Here is a 22,422-nt window from a genome sequence, read left to right on the forward strand (position 1 = left end):
CCCAGCAATGGGTCTGGGCTGAAAGTTTTGCTTAGTAAATGTCTTATTCATAATGCAAATTAATAATGTAAACAAGTTCACAAGAGTAAATGTTTAAAATACTTGGGAGAACCAAGTTTAAATATTTTACTTTTTATACCCAATAATATATAATTTAAGAAACTTCAAAAATTTTTAATTATTGAAAATAAGTTAAGGACTTTTACTTAGGATCACTGCTGGTAAGTTACATGTTTTTGAAACTAATAAAATGTAACTTGAGAATACTCTCAATTTAAAACACTTAACTAATTCATATTGTCTTTTCTCTTTTTAATCTGTATAGGGAGATTTTACTCTGTATCAGGCCATGAAAGATTTTAGAGGTGAGAAATGTGTTGTTTTATTTAAGTAAAAAAGTTTCTCATTGTTTATACCAAACCAAAGTGAACCATTCTGAGAGAACCACCATCTCCAAGTTCCTGAAAGTAAACAAATAAAAACAATTAAAATCATGTTTATGGTAGAGATTAAACAATAATTGACTTAATGTATATTTTAATATTTTTAATATAAATATTAGAAAACATTGAAGCAAAATAAAATAGTTAAATGCACTGTATATATGTAAATAAGAGAACCATGTATTCAGCTTACTGTTAAAATTTTGATACGGTGTTCATAAAAGGCAGTAAAGATTAATAATATACAAAGCATAAAAAGGTAAAGAAGGAAAAATGTTAGTTGAAATTTGGAAGCATGTAAAGGCTCCTGCAATAAAAAGTTGCAAATTATGAGTCCTCATTTTTTTGTTGTACCTTTTTGATTTTATAATACTATCTGTTCCCCAAGTCTATTTCTTAATTTTGGTGTTTCTAAGGCCTTCATAAAATTTTATGAAGCTGCAAAGAGATACATGAACTTCATCCATTTCCCATTTTTTACTTTCTTTCTCACCTTCCCACCTACCCCATTAAGTAGAGATAAACAAAAAATTTTATCATAGATTCTGAATTTGGAGAATGTTTAAACATGACACCAAAGGTGAATGACATTATTTGAAAAACAGTACAGTGGGGACATTTTTGAAATTTGGAGATAACCTACTTAAAGTTGAAATGGTAAAGGGGAAAAGTAAAGAGAGTAGGGATGGTGGTTAGTACTTAAGCTAACATGTCATAATTGCAGACATTACTCTTTAAGAATTTAAAATTATTCCTTACTTATATCTTTAAAGCTCTTTTTAGTGAGAAGCCTTTCAGAAATTTGTCCTGTCTAGAAGAAAACAGGTGTGGGGTTGACACGTAAGGGAAGCATGTATGTATGCATGTGCCTATGAATCCTGATAATACAAAATTAAAAAAAAATACCAACCTGGAAAAACAGGTAACAAGAAGAATGACAAATTTAACATTCCTGGAGGCTTATGTGTGTGTGCTGGCAAGTTCAGGAGACTTAGGTAGCTTTCAATTTAAAAACAAAAAAAAAAAAAATTGAAAGTACCAGCTTTTTAAAAAGCATAAGTTCCAATTCTTGGCTTATAAGCTACTATCCCAAAGTCTGTTTTCTCCACCACTAGAATGGTCATCAAGAAACTTGGATTTAGCTTTTGGTCTTGTTGACTAACTGGCAGAAATCCTAGGTAAATTATTTCTCTAATATCCGGTTGTAACTGTTACCAAAGGCCAGATTTTGTATACTTGATGTATCATCTGGTTCAACCATATTCTTGACATATATCAAGAACATATATATATCAAGAACATATATATATCAAGAACATATATATATCAAGAACATATATATATCAAGAACATATATATATATATATATATATATATATATATATATAGTGTCTTATGTTAAGAATTACATTCTCAAAAAAAAAAAAAAAGAATTCTCAAAAGTAGGAACCTTAGAAATAACTTCTTAAGAATCTCCCAGGACTTAAAAAAAAAAAAAAAAACTTCATAAAATTCATCCTATTTGTAAAAGACTTACTTCAGGGCATTTCAGGATTTCCATGATAATGTGTTCCATGCTAAATAACATTGACTTGTCCTTATTCAACTTGGAGGACTATTTTGATGATTAATGAAATAATGTATTTTGTATACACAGTTCCTTATTATTTGAAATAAAGTCAATTCATTAAATAGAATTTGGAACACAGAAAAGTATAAACATTTACCCATAGTCCCACTAGTCATATAAAACTGTGGTTTAACGTGTATTTGCTTCCAGTCTCTTTTTTTCCACGTTATATATATATATATATATATATATATATATTTTTTTTTTTTTTTTTTTTTTTTTTTTTTAACGTTTATTTATTTTTGGGACAGAGAGAGACAGAGCATGAACGGGGGAGGGGCAGAGAGAGAGGGAGACACAGAATCGGAAACAGGCTCCAGGCTCTGAGCCACCAGCCCAGAGCCTGACGCGGGGCTCGAACTCATGGACCGCGAGATCGTGACCTGGCTGAAGTCGGACGCTTAACCGACTGCGCCACCCAGGCGCCCCAATTTGTTTTTTTTTTTTTTTTTAAACACAGCTGAAATCATATATACAATTCTATATATTTTGGAGGGTTTTGCCTCAGTTTGAACACTTTTCATTGCTTCCAGCCTTTGTTTTTAACGGCTTAATTTTATTCCATTAAATACTGTAGCTTTACTCAACTATTCCTTTTTTTTTTTTTTTTTTTTTTTGGTTAAAATCTGTGTTGTTAGCAGTTTCCTCTTTTTTTAAGTAAGTAACTCAGTGATAGAAAATTTTTAAAAGATATTACAAGGCATGAGTTTTATTTCTGTGTTTAGGATTATTTCTTTGGTATGGAGTTGCAGAGATAGAATTATTGGACCAAAGCTTATGAAATTTTAGGCCTCTGGATAAATACTAGAATTGGTAGTTTAGCTTTCTTTATTTCCTAGTTTGGGAGGAGGTGATTTTGTTTGGTAATAGAAAGTTGTGGTTTTGATGGAGGCTAATCTTCATTTTATTAAGTGCTGAAACTGTGCTCACCCTTGATTGAATGGCTACATGTTAATTCTTGTAATAATTTACAGCAACAAAAGGGTTTTCCCCAGACCCTCATTTGATTTCAACATACGGTTAGGTACATTTTCTAAACCACACCCTATTACTGTTACCTAATGTTGGGTGATACCAGGTCACTTTCTTTTAAAGTACATAGACTTTGATAATCAAGTTCTGTAGACAAGTTATGCTTTGCTTTGTTACAAACTGGATTTTGACTTCTTCCTCAATTAATACAGATATCTATATCTATATCTCTATATATAATACTAAGTGAGCATCTCATTATTTTACATTAGGTTTCCCCTAATGGTCTCATGTTTCTTGTTTGTTTCAACGATAGTTAAATCCCAGAAGTGTTCTATTTTAGAGAGAGAAGAAAGTTTCCTAATTGGCAGTCCTTTCATTTTACAGATGAGGAGACCAAGGCTCACATGGGTTAAGTGTTTTATCCATAATTACTCATTTAGTGGCAGACCTGGGATTAGAATTTCGTTTTTTTTTCTCCGAGGTGCTTTTTCCACTACAGCTTTTTTAATGTAGTAACAAGGAACATGTGTTCCACAGGCTACTTTTTGATGAACTCTTAAGATTGCCTTACTCTGTCATTTAAGGCTTTTTTCTACAGGCATGCCAGTAGCCCACCCCTGTGTGACAGGAGATGCTTTCTTGAGCAAGTGGTCCAGTTAATCCGGTTTCACTATAGACTGTTAACTCTGCTTTTTGCATATTTGGTATCATACACGGATTTATTTTTAATCAGCATTCCAGAGTTTTGTTGCTTGATATTCTTTCTAGAAAATAAAATCTTAAGTTGACTACAATCTAGCAGTTGCCAAAGGTTGGCTTGAGGTTTCTGGTACGTGTGTGAGAGAGGTTAATAGATAAGCTAACTATCTCATTGTCTAGCCTTCTCTGTGTTAAGTCAGCCATCAGAAAGGAAGGTGCTAGGAACATGTCCTCTCACCTTTCCACAGAATAGCCTTCACTGAGTTGTGATTCAGTATAATTCCAGCTTTCATAGAAGATTTCTAATGAAAACTTCTTTGTGAATAGGATTTCCTTTTCAGAACTCTACTTGAGGAATGTTTAGTTTCTAACACAAGCTTACTTTGTTTGTTTACAAGAGAGAGAGGGCAGGGGAGGGGCAGAGAGAGGGAGAGAGAGAATCCCAAGCAGGCTCAGGGGTCTCCAGGCATTCTTGAGTATGAATCCAGTGCTAGAAAAACGTTTCAATTTAGTTGCATTTACTGTTTGCATACTTTAAACAATTAAGTCAGTAAAGACAATAATAATGAATGGTGTTTTGGAATTACAAAATGCTTTCACATTACCTAATTTGACATAGCAGTCCTATGATGTTGTTAAATATAACTGTTCCAATTTTACAGTTTAAGAAATAGGTATAAATAGGCTGTAGCAGTGAGAAAGTAGTGGAACAAAAGTGGAACTGAGATAGTTTGCCTATAAATCCTACATTCTTTCTATTATACCATGATGCCTCCCCAAGTAAAGTAAACCTATTTCCCCTTTTTACCTTAGCCTCCCCAAATTGAGAGTCAAACTCCATTTTAGTTTGTATGTAATAGCCCAGATATTCAGCAACATCTCTTACTTTGCAAATTTTAATTGATTTTTGCTTTGTCTATTTTCATTTTTGATATTGTATATAAAATAATTTTGTGAACTCAGCTCCAAATCTTTCAGAAAGTAGACAGGTCAGAAATACTAAGATAAATTGGTTCCTATCTATGAAGAATGACTACTTTTTATGGCTGTGCTGACCCTTTTGTTTTCTACCTAATGGTTTATCTAACTCTCTTCTTTGGGTAATAGGTTTATATATTTAAAAATATTTTTCAAAAAATTATCCTTTGGAGGACAGAAATGAGTATGAGACGAGTTTAGCACCTTTCCCATCTTAACAAATATATGAAGATGTTGTTATCCATCAAGTAGATTAATAAGCTTTATGAGGGGCCCCTGGGTGGCTCAGTTGGTTGAGCGTCCGACTTTGGCTCAGGTCATGATCTCATGGTCCGTGAGTTCGAGCCCCGCGTCGGGCTCTGTGCTGACAGCTTGGAGCCTGGAGCCTGTTTCGGATTCTGTGTCTCCTTCTCTCTCTGACCCTCCCCATTCATGCTCTGTCTCTCTCTGTCCCCAAAATAAATAAATTAAAAAAAAAAAAGCTTTATGATAGAAGTGACAACCAAAAATTGCTACTTTTATCACACTTGTACAAATTAACTACTTAAACTTCAGTTATATAAGGTGCTCCTTGTTAACATGGATAATTGTCAGTATGTAAATATATTTCCATATACATGTAAATATATGTGTATATATGTATGTATATGTTTTATATGTAAAAACATATATTACATATAAATTTATATGTAAGTATATGAATATATGTAGGTATATAGGTTTATATTACATATAAATGTATATGTAAATATAATATATGTGTGTGTATATATATCCCTAATATTTACATATTGACAACATAGACACACAAATATACTTTCTTCTATTCATACTGCTCTTTCTGGTTGGAATCCACCTTGTTGGATGATAGAAGAACACAAAAAGAGCAATATAAACATCAGATTGGTATATCTGTTGTAATTCCACATTAAAAAAATGAGTTTCTGGCATTTCCAAGTCTAAGATTTTTTCCAGACAGTATGCCAGTGAGTAGTACAGGTAAAACAATATAGCTATATGACTGTACAATTTATTACCTATTTATGACTGAAGTCAGTGGGAAACAGGAGGTATGCTCCATACCTAGAACTGTATTCCGACATGCAAGCCCAAGTTATCCTCTTCCAAATTGATTAAAGTTTAATGGAGAAATCAAATTCTTTTCCTCAGCATTTGCCAGTACAAATCCTTCCCAAAATCTTCCCAAGAGCCAGCTAGACTTCTAGTAGTTTTATTTATTTCTTTTTAATTGTGAGGTGAAATATACATAACATAAAATTTGCCATTTTAATCACTCATGACTTTCCTAATTTGTTTTTTCTTTGCTGTGATTGACTCTTAACTGTAGCTCAGTTAAGATCTGTTTAAATGTGTATTTCAAAATAGTTCTGGAGAAAGTGGGTAAAAATCTTCTTAGAGTGTACCACATCTATTAGAGAACATCTCCCAAATTTCAGGACATCTGAGATTAGTAGGGTAACTCTGAAGACTGTCTATAAATTTTAAAAGTGAGAAGGAGTTAAGCATTTGTGGAATTGCCTTCTTATTGCAGGGAAAAACTGTCAGAGTGTTGTTTTTTTATTTGTTTTCAGAAAGACTAACATAAATTGTTCTTCAGATGGTAGTTACATCAAGTTAAGACATGGAACATAATTCCCTTTTCATATTTTTCACAAAAGAGAAGGTAAACAGGGATCTGAAGAACAAACTTTTTCTTGAGAGGGCCATAAGCAGGCAGTAATGTATACTATTTGAGAAAAATGTAGCTACTCTAGTAACATATGTTTTGACAGCCAGCTAATTCAAAGCATCAGAGAACTTTACACCTGGAGTTCTCTATATATCACCCAGCAGATTCTACCCAAAGAATTTTCTTAGAATTGAAGTGCACAGGACAGCTCTCCAAAACAAAGAATTATCTCGCCCCAAATGTCAGTACCTCTGAGTTCAAGAAACTCTGTTCTAGAAGAGGATTGTTTGGGTTTGAATTCCAGCAGTATACTTTATAAACTGTGGGGAAGTTACTTAATATCTGTGTCTGTTTCCTTGTCTATAAAATGGCACTAATAGTAATTTTTAATTCATAGAGTTGTTGTGAGAATTAACTGAATTAAAATATTTAAAGCATTGAGACCAGTGCCAGTAATATAATAAGCAGTTGAGAAATACTAGCATTATTTTATTTATTTTATTTGATTTTTTGCTTTCTTTTTTTTTTTGTTGTTTTATTGTTAAAAACTTAGTTCTTGTTGAATATATCCAATTGGTTAAACTTAAATAAATAGGTGATAGAGAAATATGCTGAAAAAATTACTAAAAGAAAATTATACAAAGAAACACATAAAATCCTAATTTAAAATGCAGTATATGAAAATTTTGAATGAGAAATACCTTTGTAAGCAATAATGATAGGCTCTTATAATCTGAATTTTATCTGTATCTTCCTAAACAAGTTTCTAAACAAGAAACTAGAAGGTTGAACATGACGTGTATATGATTGGTGCTAATCTGAACTTAAATTGTATTAATATCTGAATTTAAAGACTTGTGGCCTAATAATTAAGTTATGATAACCATTCTATACTTCAGTACGCAAACTGATAGTCCTCTCATTCTGTATAACAACCCTTCCAGAAAAGTCCTTGGGAAATCAGTTTCTTGATTGGATGTCCTGTGCACTTATGTATTCAAGTGGATGTGTATAAAGTTTTGACGGGATGCAGTTTTTTTTTCTTTAACAAGTGTTCTTAAAAATTATTTAAAAATATACAAAATTTATAGTTAAGTTTCTTTAAGCTTTAGCAAATTAAGAGCAGATTATATGAATGTGTATTCAACTGTAACATGGAATATTTTTCTCTAAGCAAATCAAGAACTAAAATTATTTTCATTATAAATATATCTGTAAAGAAGTAGATTGAAACAATGGTTTAATAATTACTATCATTAGTTAGTTCCATATAATTAACAAAGTCCTACCACATACATAGTCACAATACTCCTTCATAAAAATCCCGTGGGGTATGTGGAATTATCTGTTCTATAGATGAAGAAGTTGAGGCATACATAGATGAAATGATTTTCCAAAGTATAATGCTAGTAATTGTAGAACGATTATTCAGACTCAAGTCTCATAATCAGTTACTATGGCAATCTGCTGAGAACTTTTTAATAAAATTATGAGACTTTCTCTGATTTAGACCTAACCTTTTTGAAATTGGCATAATAAAGCATTGATATTTCCTCAAAATGAATTTAGATATTTTAATGGCAGAATATGGAGAGAGACCCAACATGCATTACTTATGAAAATTATACATAAATGTAATAAAGATGAATTTGATAACCTTGTTATTATTATAAACCTTTCTTTTATTTTTAACTTTTAATTTTGGATAGTTTCAAACATAAACCAGAGTAGAGAGAATAATATATGTAAACTGCTATTTTACTCATCACCCACCTGCATCAATTATCAACTCATGGTGAGTTCAATTCATGTATATACCTCCTACTTTCTTCCCACTGGATTATTTTGAAGCAAATTCCATGTATATAATTTCATTGTACATGTTCCATTATGCATAATTTTATTTTTCAAAAATAACTATTTTAATAATAATTACAGCCCTGAAATACTACAAAACTGAATAGTTCTCTAGAAAAATATTTTCCTATTAATGTATACCAGTGGGCATCTTTTTCTGAGTTCAAAATAATCACATATAGTATGATTTTCTCTTGGAATTTAATTTTCTAATGATAAACAGTAAGAGAAAGCATTTTACCTGTTCTATGTAGTCTTCTCTCCTTTCTCCTTTAAAAATAAAATATTGCAACATTAATTATTTGACATCTGATAAAAAGCCTTACTGAAAATTGTTAACAGAACTTTTTAATATATCCTTAGTAGCAAGAGAAATATTTTAATTAGGACTATTTTAAATCCTAATTTAAACAAATTGAAATACTGAAAACTCAAGAGACAGCAATAGCCAAACCTCAAAATAGTATGAAACTACCAGTGATTCTCATACATACCTTTGGGGCTAAGAGCTGCAGTGAAATCAAATGAGTAGACTATATCTACATTGTTCCTTCTGTTCTTAAAATGATACCTTAAAACTTGCTTGGCAAGTAAGTTTCATCTAAGTGCCAATTCTAGTTGATTAGTGGTGGTTACCTAGAAAACTCAGTTGAGTTTTATAAGCCCCCCCCCCTTTTTTCCCCTCAAGGGAAAAGAATACTGTATTTGCTTATGGGTTATTTGCTCTCATAGCAGTGATACACCTGCTAGGTCCTGGCTTACTATATCTAAATGATGCTTTTAAAAGAGACATCCTTACTTAAATTTATATGCCACTAGACTGAAAGAAAACACATGTCATAGTGCTACAGTCTATTTTCCCATTATTCATGGTATTAGATAGACATTAATTTATATATTCTCATCCTTGAAACAAGTAATTGTGTATAATTGGTGGGTGTTTATAGGTACCAGTTATGTTTCTGTACTAGCCCTTAGTGCATGTATGCATATACCACTCATTTGGCACTATGCTTATGTTAACACATTATTATTTATTTCCTTTATTTATTTAGACTGGCTTCCCAAGTACATTATGTTTTTAAAAGCTTATCAGCAGCATCTTATTTCCCCTTGTAGTCCTGGCAACAAGAAATGCCTTGATAATGATTATATTTCCTTTTTTCAAAAAAAATTTATTCATTTTTGAAAGAGAGAGAGAGAGAGAGAGAGAGAGAGTGAGCGAGCGAGCATGAGTGTGGGAGGGAGAGACAGAGAATCCCGAGCAGGCCAGTGCTGTCAGCATAGAGCCTGACTCAGGGCTTACCTGAGCCAAAATCAAGAGTCAGACGCTTAACCCACTGAGCCACCAAGGCTCCCCGATGATTATATTTCTATAAAAATACATGTTACTTGTCTGTCACTAACTCAAAATTACTTGCTATTTTGGGATATTTGTGTACAGAATGGGATGTTTTGCTTAGCTATATAGTTCAAAAATTGCAAAACACTTTAGATCTTTCTGACTTAAACACATCCAGTGTTTGTGTTATTTCATTACAAATTTATTATATGAGCTTTCTCCCTAAATTTAATGGCGAGTTACTCTTTGAACAGTGGTACTCAAAGTATGGGATGAAGACTAATAGCTGATCATCAAACTATTTTTTGCTGGTCTGTTAACTGTTTATTATTTGTGCTTGGAAAAAAGAAGCAATTGTAAACATTTATGACAGTTTGACAGGATAATTCTCTGTATGTTTAATAAAATTTGAATTTTTATTTTTAAAATTTTGATATTACACTTAAAAAGTTGATATAATTGACATGTAACACTATGTTAGTTTTAGGTATACAACATGATTTGATTTATTGTGAAATGATCACCACAGTATGCTTAGTTAACATCTATAGCCATTAGAATTTTTTCTTGTGATGAAAAATTTTAATATTTATTCTCTAATCACCCTTCAGAAATATAATACAGCATTACTATTAGTTTTTAAAATTTTATTTTAGAGAGAGTGCATGAGCAGGGGAGAGGGGCAAATGGAGAGAGAGAGAATCCCAAGCAGGCTCCACACCTAGCACAGAGCCTGACGCCATGATCCTGGGATCATGACCCCAAATAAGCTGAAACCAAGAGTGGGATGCTCAGTCAATGGGATGCTGAGGTGCCCCTGATACAGTATTATTGATTATAGTCATTATGCTGTACATTATATACCCATGACTTATTTTATATATGAAAGTTTCTACCTTTTGATAACCTTTACCCATTTTTCCCACCACCCCCATCTCTGGTAAACACCAAACTCTTTTCTGTATATCGGAGTTGGGTTGTTTTTTGTATTTGTTTTTTAAGATTCCACGCATGAGTGAGATCATATGATACCTGTCTTTCTCTGTCTGACTTATTTCACTTAGTATAATGCCCTCAAGGCCCATTCATGTTGTCAGAAAAAACAGGCTTTCCTTGACTTTTATGGCTGAAAAGTATCCCATTGTGTATTTATATCATATTCAATCACTGATGGACACTGAAAGGTTGTTTCCATGACTTGGCTATTGTGAATAATGCTAATGAACATGAGAATGTAGATACTGTTGTAAGTTAGTATTTTTGTTTGCTTTGGACAAATACAAATAAGTTGAATTACTTGATCAAATGGTAGTTCTATTTTATTTTATTATTTTTTTTGAAGAATCTCCATATTTTTTTCTATAGTGTACATTCCTACCAACAGTGCACAAGGGTTCCCTTTTCTCCACATCCTTGCCAGCTCTTGTTATTTCTTTTTGCTAATAACCATTCTCACAGGGGTGAGGAGATACCTCACTGGGGTTTTGATTTGTATTTCTTTGATGATTACTGATGTTGAGCACCTTTTCATGTACCTATTGTATATCCATATGTCATCTTTAGAAAAATGTCTATTTAGATCCCCCCCAGTTTTTGTTTTTGTTTTTGTTTTTTTGAGAGAGAAAGAGAGCATGCACATGAGAACTCTGGAGGGGCAGTGAAAGAGGGGGAGAGAATCTCAAGCAGTCTCCACACTCAGTGTGAAGCATGATGCAAGGCTTGATCTCATGACCCTGGGAACACCACCTCAGATCCTGTGCCCATTTTTTAATTGGATTGTTTGTTTGCTGTTGAGTTGTCAAGTTCTTTATATATTTTGGATATTAACCCCTTTTCAGATATATGATTTGCAAATATTTTCTCCTATTCAGTAGGTTGTCTTTCATTTTGTTGATGGTCCTTTGCTGCGCAAAACTTTTCAGTTGGATGTTAGTCCCACTTGTTTATTTTTGCTTTTGTTGCCTTTCCTTTTAGTGTCAGATCCAAAAAATTGCCTCCAAGATTAAAATCAAGGCTCTTACTGCCTATATTTTCTTAAGGAGTTTTCCTATTTTGGGTTTCATATTCAAGTCTTTAATCCATTTTAGGCTATTTTGTGCATGTAGGGTAGTGGTATGGTTTCATTCTTTTGTATGTAGCTGTAACAGTTTTTCCAGTACCATTTATTGAAAAGATTATCTTTTCCCTTTTGTACATTCTTATCTCTTGTATTGTAAATTAATTGGCCCTATATGCTTGGGTTTAATTCTGGGCTCTCGGTTCTTTTCCATTGATCTATGTGTCTTATTTTTTTATGCCAGTATCATACTGTATGATTACTGTGGCTTTGTAATATAGTTTGAAATCAGGACATGTGATTTCAAGTCCTACTTGATTCTTCTTTCTCAAAATTGCTTTGGCTATTGGGGTCTTATGTACTTCCATACAAATTTTAGGATTGTTTATTCTTTTTTTGTGGAAAGATCCATTAGAATTTTGAAAGGAATTGCATTAAATCAGTAGATTCCTTTGGGTAGTATGGACATTTTAACAATATTCTTCCAATCTGATCATGGTTTCTCTTTCAGATTATTTGTGACGTCTTCAATCTTTCATCAATTCCTTATGGTTTTCACTGGGCATGTTTCTCACTTCCTTGGTTAAATTTATTCCTAGGTATTTCATACTTTTTGATGTAGTTGTAAACCAGATTGTTTTATGTCTGTTTATGACAGTTCAATATTATTACATAGAAACACAACAGATTTTTGTATGTTGATTTTTTTTAACCTGCAACTTTACTGAATTTGTTTATTCTAACAGCTTTTTGATGGAATCTGGGTTTTCTATAACCAGTCATCTGCAAATAGCGTTTTAGTTCTTCCTTTCCAATTTGGATAGCTGTTAATTATTTTTTCTTGCCTTAAGTGCTCTGGCTATGACTTTCAATACTGCATTGAATAAAATGATAAGAATGGGCATTCTTGTCTTGTTCTTGATCTCAGAGGAAAAGTTTTCAGCTTTCACCATTGAGTAAAATGTTAGCTGTGGGCTTGTCATATATGGCCTTCATTATGTTGAGATATGTTCCCTCTATAACCACTTTTTGAGATTTTTTAAAATCATAAATGGATGTTGAAATCCATCAGATGATTTTTCTGTATATATTGAGAAAATCATAGGATTTTTATCCTTCATTTTGTTAATGTGGTGTATGACATTGATAGATTTACAAATGTCGAACCAGTCCTTGCATCCCTGGAATAAACTGCACTTGATCATGGTGTATGATCCTTTTAGTGTTATTGTTGACTTTAGTTTGCTAATATTTTGTTGAGGTTTTCTGCATCTGTTCATCAGAGATACTAGCCTATTGTTTTCTTTTGTATGGTGTCATTGCTACTTTTGGTATTAGGGTAATTCTGGCCTTGTAAAATGAGTTTGAAAATCTCTGCTTTACTTTTTTTGGGTGGAGTTTCAGAAGGATTGTTACTCTTATTTAAATGGGTAGAATTCATCAGTGAAACCATCTGGTCCTGGAATTTTCTTTTGGGGGAGATTTTTGATTAGAGATTTAATTTACTTTTCTGTATCTTCATAATTCACGTTGATAGGCTGTATGCTCCTAGAGTTTTATCCATTTCTTCAGATTTTCCAATTTGTTGAATTCTAATTGTTCATGGTAGTCTCCTATCCTTTGTAAAAATTTCTGGGAAGCCAGTTTCATTTCTGCTTTCTTTTCTTTTTTAGTCACATTTCATTTTTTTCTGCTCTTTTTGTTGCTATTTCTTTCTGCTAACTTTGGGTTTAGTTCTTCTTTTCTAGTTTCTTGAAGTGTAAAGTTAGGTTGTTTATTTGACCCCTTGTTTCTTAGTGAAGGCATTTGTCATTATTAACTTCCCTCTTACAGCTGCTTTTGATGCATCCCATAAGTTTTGATATGTTGTATTTCCATTTTCAAATTTGTCAAGGAATTTGCTTTTTCTTTTGGTTTCTTCTTTGATGCATGGACTGTTTGGTACAGTGTTGTTCAATCTTCACATATTTATAAATTTTCCACTTTCCTTCTTGTAACTGATTTTTAGTTTCATACCACTGTGGTGACAAAAGATGCTTGATATGATTGAGTTCTCTTAAATTTTTGAAGACTTGTGTGGTGTAACATATGATTCTTCCTAGAGAATGTTCCATGTGAGGTTAAGAAGACTATGTATTCTATTGCTTGGATAGAGGGTTCTGTGTGTGTTAAGTCCACCTAGTCTAACATGTCATTTAAGTAAAATGGTTTTTAATATTTTCTTTTTGTAATGTTTATTTACTTTGAGAAAGAGAGAGCATGAGTGTGTGAATCGAGGAGGGGCAGAGAGAGAGGGAGAAACAGAGACTCCCAAGCAAGTTCCACACTGTCAGCGCAGAGTCCAACACAGGGCTCAATTCCATGAACCATGAGATCATGACTTGAGCTGAAATCAAGAGTTAGATGCTTAACCAACTGAGCCACCCAGGTGCCCCTTGAATAGATTTTCTGTTTTGATGATCTAATTGATGAAAGTGGGGAATTTAAGTCCCCTACTATTTTTTAATTGATGTCTGTTTCTCCCTTGACATTGATCAATGTTTGCTTTATGTATTTAGGTGCTCCTTCATTGGGTGAATAAATATTTACAAATGTTATATCCTCTTGTTTGGTTGGTCCTTTTATCATTATTTTATGACCTTGTTTGTCTCTTATTATAGTCTGTCTTAAAGTGTATTTTGTCTGCTGTAAGTATACCTACCCCAGTTTTCTTTTGCTTTTCATTTGCATGGAGTATATTTTTTCCACTCTTTACTTTCAGTTTGCCTGTCCTTACATCTGAAGTGAGTCTCTCGTAGGCAGCATATAGATGCATCTTCTATTATCATTCATTCAGCCAGTCTGTGTCTTTTTTTTTTTAAGTTTATTTATTTATTTTCAGAGAGAGCATGAGTGGGAGAGGGAAAAGAGAGAGGGAGAATCTCAAGTAGGCTTCTCACTGTCAGTGCAGAGCCCAGCCTGGGGCTCAAACCCACAAAACTGTGATATCGTGACCTAAGCCAAAATCAAGAGTTGGATGCTCAGCTGACTGAGCCATCCAGCTACCCCACTCTCTGGCTTTTTACTGGAGAATTTAGCTTATTTTCATTTAAAGCAATTTATTGGTGAGTAGGTAGTTATTTGGCATTTTGTTAATTGTTTTCTGGCTGTTCTTAAAATTTCTTTATTCCTTTCTATTTTTCTTTCTTTTTTCTTTTGTGATTTGATAATTTTCTGTAGTAATAGGCTTATAGATCTCCTATCTTTTGTGTATCTATAGGTTTTTGCTTTGTGGTTACCATGAGGCTTACATATATCTCACATCACATAGAAATAAATAAAGATGGTCTATTTTAAGTTAATAGCTTAAGTTCAGATGTATTCTAAACCTGACATCTTTTCTCCCTCTTCCACGTTTTGTTTTGATGTCACAATTTAAATCTTTTAGTTTTCAATATTAACTTACAAATTATTGTAGTTACAGGTATTTTTACTACTTTTGTCTTTTAACCATCATACTAGATTTATAAGTAATTAACCAACCACCTTTACAATATAAGATTATTTCTGATATTTGCTATATTTACCTTGACTACTGAGATTTATACTTTCCTATGTTTTCCTATTGTTAATTAGTGCCTTATGTTTAAGCTTAAGGAAGTCCCTTTAACATTTGTTGTAAGTCAGGTCTAGGGGTAATAAACTCCTTAAGCTTTTGCTTGTCTGGAAAACTCATTCACACACCCCCCCACCCCAAATCTTAAGGACACCTTTGCTAGAGAGTCTTGTTGGCAGTCTTTTTCTATCAGTATTTTGAATATATTGTGCCTACTCCCTCTGGCCTGCCAAGTTTCCACTCAAAAATCTTGATTTTCTTATGGGATTTCACTTGCATTTAACTAATTGTTTTTCTCTTGATGCTTTTAAGATTCTCTCCTTGTTTTAAGAACAAATATTGTTAAAATACCCAAAGAAATCTACGGATTTAATACAATCCCTAACAAAACACTAGCAGCATTTTTCACGGAACAAATAATCCTAAAATTTGTATGGAACTACAAATGACCCTGCATAGCCAAAGCAGTCTTGAAAAAGAAAAGCAAAACTAGAGGCATCACAATTAGAGACTTCATATTATACTACAAAGCTATAGTGATCAAGACAGTATAGTACTGGCACAAAAACAGACACATATAGATCAATGGAATAGAATGGAAAACCCAGAAATACACCTACAATTACATGTTCAATTAATCTTCAACAAAGGAGGCAGAATATGCAATGGGAAAAAGACTCAACAAATGGTGCTGGGAAGATTGGACAGCAATCCGAAAAGAATGGAATTGGACCACTTTCTTACACCATACACAAAAATAAACCCCAAATAGATTAAGAACTTAAATGTGAGACCTGAAACCATAAAAATCCTAGAAGAGAGCACTGGTTATAATTTCTGTGACAATGGCCATAGCAACATTTTCCTAGACATGTGTCCTGAGGGAAGGGAAGCAAAAGCAAAAATAAACTATTTGGATTATATCAAAATAAAAAGCTTCTGCACAGCAAAGGAAACGATCAACAAAACTATAAAAAACAACCTACTGAATGGAAAAAGGTATTTGCAAATGACATATCTGAAAAAGGGTTAGTATCTAAAATATAAAAAGAACTGATACAACTCAACACCAAAAAAAAAAAAAATCCAATTTAAAAAATGAGCAGACGACATAAACAGATATTTCCCCAAAGAAAGCATTCAGATGGCCAACAGACACATGAAAAGATGTTCAACATCATTCATCATCAGGGAAATGCAAATCAAAACCATAATGAGATATTACCTCACACCTGTCAAAATGGCTAAAATAAAAAAGACAAGAAACAACAAGTGTTGGCAAGGATGTGGAGAAAAAGGAACTCTTGTGCACTGTTGGTGGGGATGCAAACTAGTGCAGCCATTGTGGAAAACACTATGGAGTTTCCTAAAAAAATTAAAAACAGAGGCACCTGGGTGGCTCAGTCAGTTAAGTATCTGACTGTTGACTTCAGCGCAGGTCTTGATCTCACAGTTTCGTGAGTTCAAGCCCCAAGTTGGCTCTGTGCTGGTCCTGCAGAGCTCCTTGGGATATTCTCTCTCTCTCTCTCTCTCTCTCTCTCTCTCTCTCTCTCTTTCTCTCTCTTTCTCTCTCTCTGCTCCTCCCCTGCTCACCTTCTCTCTGTCTCAAAATAAATGAACTTAAAAAAAATTAAACAAAAAATTAAAAACATAACTACCATATGATCCAGTAATTCCACTACCGGTATATATATATATATATATATATATATATATATATATATATATATATATATATATATACCATTTCTTTATCCATTCATATGGATATATCCATACATATGTATATATGTATATATGTATATATGTATATATATATATATATACACACACACACACACACACAATGGAATATTAATCATCCACAAAAACAATGAAATCTTGCCATTTACAACAACATGGGTGGATCTAGGGAGTATATGCTAAGTGAAATAAGTCGTAGAAAGACAAATACCATATGATTTCACTCATGTGAAATTGAAGAAACAGATGAACAAACAAAGGGAAAAAAAAGACAAACCAAAAACCAGACTTTAAATATGAAGAACAAACTGGTGGTTACCAGAGGGGAGGTAGGTAGGGGCGGGGGTGAAATAGGTGAAGGGAATTAAGAATACACTTATCTTGATGAGTACTGACAAATATACAGAATTGTCGAATCACTATATTGCACACCTGAAATGAATATAACACTGAACATTAACTTACTGGAATTAAAAAAAAAAAACATACAGATGCAAGGCTGGACCAATTACCAAAAAAAAAAAAAAAAAAAAAAAAAAAAAAAAAAAAAAAAAAAAGATTCCCTCCTTATCTTTAACTTTAGACAATTATAATGTGTTTTAGAGTGGGTCTCCAAGAGTAGGGAAGTTTTTAACTATTATGTCTTTAAGTTCTCTACCCCTTCTCTCTGTCTCTTCTCATTCTGGAACTCCTATAATATGAATGTTGGTCCACTTGATGCTCTCTCATAAACCCCTTAAATTATCTGCACTTTTTTTTTCTTCCTGCTGCTATTTAGATGAGTTCTGCTGACCTGTCCTTGAATTCACTGCTACTTTCTTCTCATTCATCTGTTTTGATGTTGAATCTCTGTGTTGTATTTTTCAATTCTGTTATCGTATCTATCAGCTCTGTGACTTTTATTTGACACTTTCCTATATTTTCTCTTTGTTAAAATTTGTTCATAAACTTTGTTCATACATTTTTCTGGCAAGATTGGTAAGCATCTTTATGACTGTCATTTTGAACTTTTAATCAGGTAAATCACTTATTTGTTTCATGAAAATGTTTTTCTGAGGTTTCATCTTGCTCTTTCATATGGAACCTATTCCTCTTTCTTCATTTTCTTGACTCTCTGTGTTAGTTTCTATGCATTAGATAAAACAGCTACCATTCCCTGTTTTGAAGCAGTACCTCATAGGAATGATTTTTATCTTTCAACCCAAGTCTCTCAAACCTTTGTGCTTCTCCAAGAAGCCTACTTTATTCTTAGTGTCTGTCAATAGTTGAGGGTTTGCCAAGACCTGTCAGAGTCCAAAAGGGGAAGATCTTGGTTGGCTCATAGATTCAGGCTGATTGGAAACAAACCCTCAGGCAGTAGCTTTTAAAGTATGCAGACACGACTCTTTCATGGGAAGACTGGGAGTGTTTTTGTCATTCCCTCTGAAATGGTAGCCTGTGAATGCAGGTCCCACTGGTCACCAAGAGTTAGGATATCAAGGAACCTGTCCTCTCGGCAGCAGACAAAAGTTGAAGCACCAACCAAGTATACAATCTCCTTTCTCAGAAACACCAGTGACCTGGAGTAGGGCAGAGGGAGAGCAGGAAGATAGTTCCCACCCTCTGAGATCTCTGGAGAGGATTACAGTTGGCTCTTAGATGTGTATTAAATTAGAATTCTGTCCCTCAGGGTGCAGCCAAGAAAGGTATCTTATACGCCTCTTTCACAGAAAGACTAGGCATTTCAGTCTGCTGCCTTTCTGCTGTGCCCTAGGGTACCCTAACCTAGGGTAGGGTTTGTTCATTTTTGAGAGAGAGAAAGAGTGCAAGCAGGGGAGGGGCAGAGAGAGAGGGAGACAGAATCCAAAGCAGGCTCCAGGCTCTGAGCTGTTAGCACAGAGCCTGACGCTGGCCTTGAACCCAGGAACCATGAGATCATGACCTGAGCCAAAGTCAGATGCTTAAATGACTGAACCACCTAGGTGCCCCTTCAATTACATTTTTTAATACCATGAAGGAAACTATATTAACCGCAGTGATACAAAAAGCTGTAGATGTTTAAACGTATACAACTTGATGGGTTTGGAGATACGTATACACCTGTGAAACCATCATTACTATAATTGCCATAAACTTATCTATCACTTCCAAAGGTTTCCTCCCATACCCCCTTTGTTGTTTTTCCTTTTTTCCTTTGTGGTAAGAGCACTTATCATAATACCTACTCTCTCAGAAAATTTTAAAATACGATATTAAACATTATGGGTCACATACAGTAGATCTCCAGAACGTTTTGCATAAATTAAATTTTGTACTCTTTGACCAACAGATTCCCATTTCCTCCTCTCCACAGCCCCTGGCAACCACCATTCTACTCTCTGCTTCTATGTATTTGACTATTTTGGACTCCACATATAATTGAGATCATGTCTTGCTTTTTTTTTTTTAAGTTTTTAAATTTTATTTTGAGAGAGAAAGCACAAGTAGAGGAGGGGCGGAGAGAAAGGGAGAGAGAGAGAATCCCAAGCAGACTCCGTATTGTTGGTGCAGAGCCCAGCATAGACCTTGAACTCATAAACCGTGAAATCATGACCTGAGCTGAAGTTAAAGTTGAAGCTGAAGTTAACCGACTGAGCCACCCAGGAGCCCCAAGATTTGTCTGTGTCTGGCTTAGTTTACTTAGCATCATGTCCTTTAGGCGCATCCATGTTGTGGCAAATGGCAGGATTTCCTTTTTTAAGGCTGAATAATATTCCTCTGTATACCGAGAGTTGTAATTATTTATAAATATTGGGTATTAACTTGCCCTTATTTAATATTTGGCCTGTAAATATTTTCTCCCATTCTGTGGGTTGCCTTTTTATTTTGTTGAGGACTTCGTTTTTGTAAAGAAGTTTTTTAGTTTGATTTAATCTCATTTGTCTATTTTTGCTTTTGTTGCCTGTGCTTTTGGTGTCCTATCCAAGAAATCATTGGCTAGTCCAATGTCTGGTAGCTTTTACCCTAGATTTTCTTCTAAGACTTTATTGTTTCAGGTTTTGAGTTTATGTCTTTAATCCATTTTGAGTTGATTATTCAAAATGGAGTGAGATAAGGGTCCAGTTTCATTTATTTACATGTAAATTTCTAATTTTTCTCCCATCATTTATGGAAGAAATGGTCTTTTCCACGTGTGTATTCGTGGCACCCTTACTGAAGATCAGTTGATTCTTATATGCATGGACTTAGTTCTGGTGCTCTATTCTGTTTCATTAATTTATATTTCTGTTTTTCTGCCCATACCATACTGTTTAGATTATTATAAATTTGTAATATGTTTGAATTGGGCAGTATGATACCTCCAGCTTTATTCTTGATCAAAATTTTTTGAGCTATTTGGGGTTTTCTGTACTTCCAAAAAAATTTTAGTATTGTCTTCTGTTTTTGTAAAAAATGCCATTGGGGTTTTGATAAAGATTGCATTGAATGTACAAACTGCTTTGGGAAGTATGAGCTTTTTTTTTTTTTTAAATGTTTATTTTGAGGGGGGGGGAGAGAGAGAGAGAGAGAGAGACAGACAGACAGATAGACAGGAGGAGGGGCGGAGAGAGAGGGAGGCACAGAATCCGAAGCAGGCCCCAGGCTCTGAGCTGTCAGCACAGAACCTGACACGGAGCTCAAACTCACGAACTGTGAGATCATGACCTGAGCCGAAGTCAGACGCTCAACTGACTGAGCCACCCAGGCACCCCAGGATGAGCTTTTTTTAAACAAATTTTTTAAATGTTTATTTTTGAGAGAGGTGGGGGAGAGAGAGAGACAGAGACACAGAGCACAAGCAGGGGAGGGGAGGAGAGAGAGTGAGACACAGAATCTGAGACACGTTCCGGGCTCCAAGATGTCAGCACAGAGCATGATGGGTGCTTAATGGGTGCTTGAACCCATGAAATGTGAGATAATGACCTGAACCAAAGTAGGATGCTTAACTGATGGAGCCACTCAGGTGCCCCAGGAAATATGAGCTTTTTAACAATACTGAGTCTTCTAGTACATAAACATGAGATGTCCTTCTATGTATTTGTTTTGTTTTTGTTTTGAGAGAGAGAGAGAGAGAGAGAGAGAGAGAGAGAGAGATTGTGTGAGCAGGAGAGGGGCAGAGGGGCAGAGGGAGAGGGGAAAAGAATCTCAAGCAAGCTCCACGCCCAGCATGGAGCCTGACGTGATGCTCCATCCCAGGACTGTGAAATCATGACCTGAGCAGAAATCAAGAATCAGATGCTTAACTGACTGAGCCACCCAGGCACCCCATTTATTTCTTTTTAAATTTATTTCTTTAAAAAATGTTTATTTTTGAGAGAAGGAGATAGAGTGTGGGTGGGGGAGGGGCAGAGAGCGAGGGAGACACAGAATCTGAAGGAAGCTCCAGGCTTTGAGCTGTCAGCACAGAGCCCTACATGGGGCTCGAACTTACGAACTGCAAGATCATGACCTGAGCTAAAGTTGGATGCTTAACTGACTGAGCCACGCAGGTGCCCCCTTTTTAAATTTCTTAAGTCAGTGTTTTGTAGTTTTACGTGTGTAAGGGTTTTACTCCTTGGTTAAATTTATACTTAAGTATTTCTTTTTTAAAAAATATTATTGTAAATGGAACTGTTTTTTAAATTTCCTTTTTGGTAGGTGGTTAATATATAGAAATGTAGTTGATTTTTGTATGTTGGTTTTGTATCCTGTGTTGTTACTGAATCCATGTACTCTGTTTTTTGTGGAGTCTTTAAGGTTTTCTACATTTAAGATTATGTCATTTGCAAACAGGTAGCTTCACTTCTTCCTTTGCATTTTGGGTGCCTTTGTTTACTTTTTGTTTTTAATTGTTCTGCCTTATACTTTAAGTACTATGTTGAATTGGAGAGGGGGGAAGTGGACATCCTTGTTTTAGAAGTTAAATGTGATGCTTTGAGCTTTTCACTGTTGAGTACAATGTTACCTGTGGCCTTTTCATAAATGGCCTTTATTGTGTTGAGGTGCATTTGTTTTAGTACTTGATTCATTGAGAGTTTTTTCTTTCTTACCATGAGAAGGAGATGAATTTTGTCAAATGCTTTTCCTGCGTGTACTGAGATGATTATGTTAATTTTATCCTTTGTTCTGTTAAATGTGGCATGTCACATTTACTGATTTTTCTATGTTGAACCATCCTCGCATTCCAAGGATATGATTCTTTTAATGTGCTCTTGAACTAAGTTTGTTAGTATTTTGTTGGGGATTCTTGCAACTATGTTTGTCAGAGATGTTTGACTTGTAGTTTTCTTCTCTTCTGGTGTCTTTGTCAGTCTTTGGTATCATGGTGGTGTTGGTTTCATAGAATAGGTGGAAGTGTTCCCTCTTCTTTGACTTTTTGGAAGTGTTTGGAGAGGACTGGTATTAATTTTTTTGATGATTGGTAGGATTCACCTGTG

At 34.3% G+C, this 22,422-nt stretch overlaps 1 protein-coding gene across 3 annotated transcripts in view; it reads right to left on the reverse strand.

Annotated features, from left to right (window-relative positions):
- Positions 1 to 365: 365 nt before the first annotated feature.
- LOC123580849 (WD repeat containing planar cell polarity effector) overlaps positions 366 to 22,422 on the reverse strand; it is a 387,009-nt gene continuing 364,952 nt past the window's right edge. For all 3 annotated transcript variants that reach the window (XM_045446220.1, XM_045446221.1, XM_045446223.1), the window contains 2 exons: positions 8,514 to 8,542; positions 366 to 461 (listed from right to left, as the gene is read on the reverse strand). In XM_045446220.1, coding sequence (XP_045302176.1) covers positions 411 to 461; positions 8,514 to 8,542 — 80 coding nt within the window. In that variant the 3' untranslated portion in view covers positions 366 to 410. The remainder of the gene's footprint in view (positions 462 to 8,513; positions 8,543 to 22,422) is intronic.

This window comes from Leopardus geoffroyi, chromosome A3 (genome assembly GCF_018350155.1).
Source record: "Leopardus geoffroyi isolate Oge1 chromosome A3, O.geoffroyi_Oge1_pat1.0, whole genome shotgun sequence".
Taxonomy (NCBI): domain Eukaryota; kingdom Metazoa; phylum Chordata; class Mammalia; order Carnivora; family Felidae; genus Leopardus; species Leopardus geoffroyi.